Below are 8,483 nucleotides of genomic sequence, written 5' to 3'. Positions count from 1 at the left end.
ATATGTTACCTTTAAAAGTGACTTTGACTACAGTAATCCTGATCTGAATTGAGTTTTTGTAACTTGCAAGCTTCTCAATAAATTGTTTTGGTGTGGGTTTTTTTTTTTTTTAGAATTACAATAGTATTAGTTACAACTGGTTTTGGAATGTGCATGCTGCTGGCACGAGGACTGGAGGAGCTACAGAGTGCTGGGGCTGGGGGCATGTCCCTCCCCAGTCTGTAACTTAACTGGGACCTTTTGGGTGGAGCTCTGCTCGAGGTTCTGACTGCTGCTTGTTTTACAGGGATGGTGTCAGAAGGGGCAGAGACGAGAAAAGAAGCAACTGGTGCAGATGTGTTGAAACCAGGGAGTAAAGTGAGTGCCCTGGAGGAAACCTCAACAGCTATTACTCCCCCAGCATCCCCAGCTTCTGGGACTGCGTGGGGTGGTCGGTCTGCACCTACCATAGTCAAGGATGTGAACCCAGAAGTGCTCAGGAGCGGAGTTGCCTTCCTGCCTGGTGAGTAGCTGAGCCAGAATGTGTCTAGGAAGCGTGGTTTGTAGGAGGGCAAAGGAGATGAGCGTCTGTTTGCAGCCCTGCAGACTGGTGCCAATTCCCTTTCTTCCACCCTAGACCTCTCCAGAAGCAATGCTGCTTGAATCCCCTAAAGTTTCTGGATGGGAAGGGCAGGAAGTAGTACTTGCCTCTTATGAAAGTAATGTTAACTTGCTCCCAGGAGTCTCAAAATGTTCACCAAGCGCGTATGAGTCAGAAATGCCAAATCTGTGGGCTCATACCAGTAGTTCAAAAAGAGAAGAGTGAAGGTGCAGCTAATGATGGGCTGGTGGGCCTGACATCAGACCTGGTCGAAACAATAGGAACTTGATTCACTTGGTAGGTAATTAAAGGACAGGAGTGTAGAAGATGTTATATGACAGTGCTCTTGTAAAACCAGTTTTATTCTTGGTAATTAGAAGTTTAGTTGATTAAATGTAGCTGCCTCGATATAATAGATTTTTAGAAAACATTTGATTTCATGACACAGTGTTGAAGGGAATATCCCAATGAAGTGTGGCTGAGCGCCATGTGAGATGAACGATAGCGTAGCTAAATAGCAGATGACAAAACTAGCTATCAAGGGAGGACTTCCCAGAATTGTTCTGCTGAGAGCAGTCGTAGGTCAAACGTTATTCAGTGTTTGCATCTGATATGGCAATGAGTACCAAATTGCTACAGATAAAACTTCTGCATGGGGCAAACTTTGGCAGAGCAGTAAACAAAGCTGAGGCTGGTAGATGGAGCAGCCAGGATTGCTTGGTGTGCAGGGCCCACACAAGATGTCTTTCAACTATGAAATAAAGCAGAGGAAGTGAGATCTACCTGTCCAGCGTGAACGAGCCGTTTGGCAACGTCTCTGTAAGCAGCCCTCGTGGGCTTGCTTCTTTCCATAGCCAGTGAGAGGGTTGTCCAGCACGGGGCAGGAAGATAGCTACGTTCTGTCAGCTCAGGAGCCAAGTATTGAGTTGAAAATCAGCCAGAGAGCAGAGAAGAGGTCAGGAGGACCTGTGGAGCATGAAGAAATGGGGAAGGAGAGCAGAAAGCGTGGGGGCTGGGGCTGCAAGACCAATTTTGACCTCGTGTAGAGGAGAGGGGATGACTCTCCAGATTAAGAATGTGATTTTTATCTCTGTGTACTTGTTGGTGATGCCTCTCAAATAGTTCGCGCTGATCTGGTGCCTTGGTTCTAAAAGGAAATGGGGATATATTGGAGGTGATGTAGAAAAGTGTGACAGCCCTTTCTTGTAACTGAATTGGATGTCTCATGGCAAGCAACTGGAAGGTTGTTTATCTCATAAGATGATTGAGGTAGAACGCCTTTGTGCAGGGAAGGAGGAAAGGGAAATAAGACTTTTACAGTCTTCTGGAAAAAGGTGAAATGAGAAACAAGTGCAGGGCAGAGTTGTTATATATTCAAACATGTAACCGCATTGGTAGGTGAACTGTTAAGAGCAAATTCTGAAAGAGTATTTCTAATCTGATCTGCTGATCAGGTTGGATGTTTTAGGGTGTGTACAACAGCCAAAAAATTAGAGGGTTTGAGAGAGGGGTCTTTGAGAAGCTCGGAGTCCATGTCATTGTGAAAGCTGGACTATGTGATCTAATGCTCTAGTTGTTTCCTCTGTCACAGATTCCTGTCGTAACGTACAACTGTTAAACAAGGCAAATGAATTTGAATATGGGATGAAGGGATCTGCCCATGAAATGTATTGCAGGAACAAGGGTTGGGTTTGATACCACTTCCAAGAGAGTTTTCGTCCAAGGGAGGAATCGTGTTTTCCATAGAAGTGGTATCAGATTTGACCGACGTCTATTCTCTTGTGTGTCTCTTTTCGGATTTCAGTGGGCAATCCTCACACTTGAGGGAATGAATTCACCTCTCAGTTAAAGGCTTTATGTTAGACATTGGTAATGATATAATCATTACATTAGAAATGATAACTTTTATAATGAATAGTGAATACGAGCTGATTATTAAACTAGTAGCTGATGGAGTTAGGAAGAAATTTTCCTTGCAGGAGAGTTTCAGCTCTGCATTCTGCTCTTGAATCATCTGGTTGTGCCACTGTTGGAGACCTAACCCTGGTGGCTGTGGCTGCTTTTTTGCCCTGGTCAGGTACTTCCCAGGCTCCTATATGGAAGCTCAAGGTTTAATCAAGTTCTGGTGATGCCCAGCTCCCCTGATGGACAAAAGATGTTTCTTCAGAGTAAGGCAGTTTTTACTGAGCCTGGTTATTGAGCCATTTTTTCCAGTCATTGAGTGCTTTGCTGCTTTTTTTATTTTCTGATGAACACCTTAACTCATGAAACAAGGTATATTAATAACCTTTTTCTAATTTCTCTCCAGCTCTTTGATTATACAGTATTTCAGGAGTAATAAAACTCCTTCTGAATCACACAGATGATGAAAGATTTTTGTCCCTGCTGTTAGCTGGGTCACAGTTCCTGGGGAGGGAGAAAGCCTGCTTCTAAATGATGCCCATCTGTGTCTGTGGCCCTTACTCAAGTCACATCCTAGTGACAGATTGAGATCTCACCAGGGCAGTTCTCTTCTCTGCTTGGGGCTCTCCATCTGTATCTGTTTTACCTGTCAACTCACATGCGTGTCCTTGGGGCAGGGAGAGAGGTGGTCCAAGACAGTATCTCCTGTGGTAGCAATGAAGTTTGGAAGAGACAAAAAGATACACCTTTCTCTAAGCCTCTAAGGTTTTGTCTTGTTCTTGGTATTCCCCCCCCCCCCCCCAATTTGTATGACAGGAAACAGCTCCTGTTCTTGTGAATTACTTTTCACACAATAGAGGTGTAGTCCCTACTGTTCTCCAGATCACCTGCCTTCCTGGTGACGTGCGTGCGCGCAGAGCGCTGGTCGCTTGAGCAGGCTCGCTCCAGAGGCAGCTCTGGGGCTCTGAAGCGGTGTGTCTGCCTGCTCTTTACCTCTCCTTTCCACCTGGCGAGGAGGCTGGTCATAGTGCCAGAAATGGCACTGTTACTTCGTTCTCTTCAGAGTTCTTGGTGCACGTTGTGGCTAAAGCCTAAAGCCAGACTATCATTTAGTTTTGGGAGCTCATAGGGCAGGCTCGGTTCCTGCGATAAGCTGTGTCTTTGGGCTTTTGGAAAGCAGGGGACAGAACTGTTGTCCTGCCTAACTGAAGCAAAGGAGTTTCTCCTTCCTCAACATATTACAACTCTGCTGTGTTGCCCATACTGTGCCTTATCTATTCCCTAGGCACTGAGCAAACTCTGAAGCTAGTGAAAGCCGGGCAGCGACTATGCCCCTTCTCAGAGCTGTAGGCAGGCAAGAGTGTGCTCCCAGGCTGTCCGCTCTGCAGCCTCTGAGGAGGAGCTCTGGGCTCCTGCTCCAGGGCTTTGCTCTCAGGAGATGTCTAGTTACGTGCTAGGCTCAGCGTGCAGTGTGTGTGCCCAGGCTCATTAGGTAGCACACGTTGTTCTGCAAACCTGTCTGCGTTCTCTGGTCTGACAGAAAGATAAGCAGAGTCCGGCTGCTTCACTCTGGGGCAGCATTTGGGTACTTTGGAAGTGTGTTTGTAGCCTACCGCAATCTACAACATACACTGTATCTAGTTCTGTGGAGCATTTCCAGGAAGGTGATGGAGTGGTAGTAGGGGAGCATGAAGCATACACATCCGGAACCAGGCTCTGTTGACTTACTTGTGTGACCTTTTGTTTTTTCTCCTCCTCTTTTTACAGGTACCAGAGATAAATCGGGACGTGCGGTGGCCATAATAACAACAAGGAACACAGCTTGGTTAAACCCCCACTGCAACACCACTGAGCTTGTACGCCTTCTTCTGTACTTGCATAGCATCCCAAGGTTTGTGACTTTCTTGGGCTTTCAGGGGTGCAGAAGCTGAGGCGGTGAGTGGAACGGGTTGTCTTCATTGGCCTAGGAACCTGGTCCAAGCAGTCCCAAAATTGTACAGGTGGGGATCTCCTGCTCTAGGGTTAATTGGCTGGTGCTCATAAGCACGTTGGCTAATCTGTGTGTGCCTTGTGCACATGGTGTGGTAGGATTAGGTATGTACTGAATATTTTCACATTGCCATGAATCCAAGCCATTCTTGCTATCCTTCACTAGCTCAGAAAAAGGGATTTGGGAGCTATGATGGGGCAGTCGTGCAGCAGCTCCATGATACAGTGTTGTGAGATGATACTTTAAGGCCTGGCCTCCAAGCTGAGAGGGAGGGAGTATCTGCAAGGCTTGAGAAATTCTGCCTTGATGTCTGGCTGGCAATTGTTTTTGGAGTCTGCAGGCTGGAGTTTGCTGCAGTTACTCTTCCTTTCACTGTGACAGACTCACCCCTGCATCTCGTCTCAGGCTCTACTGAGCCTTTGTTCACTTTTTAGATGATTAAACTAATAAGAGGTAAAGCTAACTCTTTGAACTGTTCATAAAGGGAGCAAACTTAACCCATGAGAAAACTTCTGCTACTCATGCTTTGTTTTCTTATGTTTCTCCCTTAAAATCTGATTCTGGGCAAGACAGATGTTGGGTCTGGTCCAGAATGGCTGTTCTTGCAAAGCAGTGTGGCTAAGGCCAAGCCTGTCCCTGAACACAATTAGGAAGGGCTGTTTTTCCTGTGTGGATTACCCAGAGCTGGTATCGGCATCTTTGCCATCAGTGAGATGTATCCTAGGAACTGCAAAAATGGGAAGTTCAGGTGGAAATAGCAAAGGTAAAAACTGAGCAATGCAGGTGGTGGTTGCCATGTCTGTATTTTAGTTAGGAGAAGGTGGCCAGTTAGTTTCCTGTCATTTCAGAGCCATAATGTAGTGTTTTGTTTTCGTTGGGGTTTTTTTTTTCACCCTGTCATGACTACAGGTTCTGTTTCCACAGTCTTGTTGATTTGCATTGGTGACAAACGTGACCTCTTTTTCTCTGTCCTTGCAGACCGGAATGTCAGGCTTTGGGTCTAACTGTTCTTGTGGATGCTCGTCGCTGTTCACCGGTTCCCGCTCTCTTCAGGGCGTTCAGCATATTGCAGGTGAGCCTTGAGCTCGGGCGAAGGAACACTTGTTGGCTTGCCATCTTAGTTGGACGTTTCCTCTCCGTCTGCTGCTTATGTCTCCATCTGCCACCTGGCTTTCAGTTGGCTTTTGGCAGTGGGGTTATGCACCCAGCCCTGTTTTAGGAGGATGACCTGGACTTGCCAGGCTGCAGACAAAGCAAAAAACCTAAGCTAGTCTAAGTTAGGGGAGAACACCCCTCCTCACCCCTCCACATTTGCATCTGTCTCTGTACTGAGAACAGCCTGTACCCAAGTCTAAACGCTGTCATGAATTATCATGCTTGGAGATGATGTCCCCTGCACAGAGAGGCTGTGTGAAATATGCAGGGATTTTTGCCTGCTACAGAGAAGGGAGGAAGAGAGGCCTCTGCCTCCTGCTGCAGAGGGAAGGGAAGGACACTGCCTGTCATGCCAGGTGGAAGAGCACATGCAGCTGTTGATGTGGCTGTCGGCGAACGATCGGAATCGGACGTGCTGTAACTCTATATTGCTTCAGGTCAAAGGCTTTCCTATCAGTCACTTGGAAAGCAAGTGGGTTGTGTTGCCCCCACTCCCAGATAGAAGCTATCTGCTGCTGTTAGAAAGCTAAGGAGATGCTGGGTTGTAGCTATGACTAATCTTGTTTAAGCAGGTGTTCCTTTTAAATCAGAGCTCAGGTCTCTCAGGACTCAAACTCTGCAAACTGGAACAGGGCAATGTTTTAATGAGGCTGGTGTCTCTGTAGTTTATGTGCTTCAGTGCCACATCTGAGAGTTGGGGCTGAGTCACAGATCTGTCCTCCTGCTTCCTGGGCTGGGTAGAGCTGTGAGCTGCTGTATCAGTGTGCTCATTCTTTGTGGTGAAGGAGTAATCTGGTGCCCCGCTCAGTTCTGCAGAGGTAAACAAGCAAATATCTCCTCTCTTATGCTGTGCCCATATGGAAGTGGTCTTGCTAAAGTTTTTTGAGCGTTTTGTTGCCTTTGCAAGTTGTGTGGTTGTGTCTTAGCGGGATGATTTGGAATCGGCAACGTGTCAAGACTGTCCCCGGTCTCGTACAAGCATGGCAGGAATAAAGCCATTCTAACCTTAAGTTTCCTACCCTCTGAAATGAGGCGGGGAGGGGAAAGCTTTTTGCAGTGCCTCTGTAATATCCTGTTGTGATGGCTGTTTGGCTCCAAGCACTTCATTGTCAGGTTGGTGCAACAGTTAGTTAACAGGGATTAATGTGCTACAAAACAGATTGCTGGAGCGCATCCTCCAGGGAACAGTGACTGACAGATGTATGTGATTCTGCTTGTGGTTTTTTGGTCCTTACCCTGACTGGTCTGCAGACTCTGTAAACAAGACCTGTTCATCTAGCTCATCATCTGGTTGTGGCACAAGAATAATCCCCTGGCTCCTCTGAGCCTTTTGGATATCCTTAGTGTTTACCTCTGTGGTCCCATGGCAGTACTCTCATCTGCTGTGAAACAAGGATAGAGAAATACAGAAAACTGACTGTAACTACAGCAAGGCAAGCTCAGCTTTCTAGCATGCAGCAAGGTTTGCTGGCCAGCGGACACAGAAGCACAGTCTGTGTGTTGTGCCTGTAAGGTCACAGATCATCTCCTTGGGGTCCCTTCTGAAATCCCTGACACATCTCCCAGTCTCTCTTCCCTCTGGCAAGCTCATTTCTTTGCTGGTCTGCTCTCTGCTTCAACGGGATTTTATTTACATGGCTTTTGTGAAGCCTTACTTGATTACTTGGGTGGAATCTGTTAAATGCTGAGAATCAGCATTGCTTGTTCAATTTTGAAGGGACGTTTTCCTCTAGAGCAGTGAGGAGCACTGCTTCACCATGGGTAAGCCCAGATTGGATGACCTAATGCAGAGTCCTTTCCTCCTGCAGTACTTGGATCTCTTAACCCTAGAGAACCTCCCTGGGGAGGGAGGACTTTGATCCCGCAGGTTTCTGGGTCAAGATCTGGCAGTCTGAGGAAATACTTACTCCGCTCTTCTATCTTTCTGGAAGAAATGCATGAACGGACTTTTAAAGTGCTAACAGGCAACTTTGAGTGTTTGCAGGGAGCTTTTCCGACAGCACTGGGAGACTCAGTTGCTCTGCCTAGAGACATCTAGTAAACTGGTGAAAGCTTCTCATCCTCTCTGTCTTCAGGGTGAGGGGGAGTTGTGTTCTGCAAGACTTTCTTCCCTCTTTCTTTTTAGAATATGGGTGGCTGGGCACTGGTGGAAATCTTTCTGTCCTAGACAGCACTGGGAGCAGAGGCAGCAGAATAAAGCACTGCAGCAGAGCTAACTCAGGAAGGAGGAAGGGGGAACTCTGGCAGCTCCATACGGAGGTGAAGAGAAATGTGCAGCGTGTACGTGCTGCGAGAATGGATCATGCTTGTTCCTGTGGGAAGCTGCAAAATGATGCTTTGGAGCAAGGATTTTTGTGGAGCTGAATGCTGCTGTGGTGTTTGGTCACAGGCTGTCACTAGTAAGCTCTGCACTGTGGGACCTGTTCAGAGGAATTTTGCTGCTCAGTAGTGCTGGGCCGATCCCTTGGTCAGTGAGCAGGCAGGGCATGGACAGTGGAATGTGTGCACAGGCCTTCAGTGCAAAGGTATCTGTGGGATTTCCCTCTGCCCGAGTCTTCATAGAATGAGATTCTTTTGAATGTCACATATCAGTGTGAACGCTTTAATCCTGTAATCTGCTGCATCTGTGTGTTGGATTGGGAAGGGAAGAATCTGTTTATGAAGACAGATTACAGTAGCAGTTCAAAGCAGAAAACTTTGGGGCAAACCTTTCTGTTCAAGGGGTATATTTACATGCCCTGTTACTGTAGAAGTACAGAGGACCTTGATCTGACCTTAAAGAACAGAGACCTCCTCTATTAGAAGGGTCACTTTGAGATTGAATGTGATATTTGGGGACTGTCCCATCTGCATAGG

At 47.0% G+C, this 8,483-nt stretch overlaps 1 protein-coding gene across 1 annotated transcript in view; it reads left to right on the top strand.

The window, feature by feature from the left end:
• Nucleotides 1-286: 286 nt before the first annotated feature.
• Nucleotides 287-8,483, top strand: part of LOC104623386 (puratrophin-1-like) — a gene marked incomplete at its 5' end in the record, with an annotated part of 55,689 nt that continues 47,492 nt past the window's right edge. The window contains 3 exons of the mRNA XM_010290461.1: nucleotides 287-502; nucleotides 4,250-4,373; nucleotides 5,451-5,544. Coding sequence (XP_010288763.1) covers nucleotides 287-502; nucleotides 4,250-4,373; nucleotides 5,451-5,544 — 434 coding nt within the window. The remainder of the gene's footprint in view (nucleotides 503-4,249; nucleotides 4,374-5,450; nucleotides 5,545-8,483) is intronic.

The sequence above is a fragment of the Phaethon lepturus genome, unplaced genomic scaffold (genome assembly GCF_000687285.1).
Source record: "Phaethon lepturus isolate BGI_N335 unplaced genomic scaffold, ASM68728v1 scaffold21787, whole genome shotgun sequence".
NCBI lineage: Eukaryota > Metazoa > Chordata > Aves > Phaethontiformes > Phaethontidae > Phaethon > Phaethon lepturus.
Note: the sequence above shows the minus strand (reverse complement) of the source record. Positions and strands in the feature narration are given on the sequence as shown.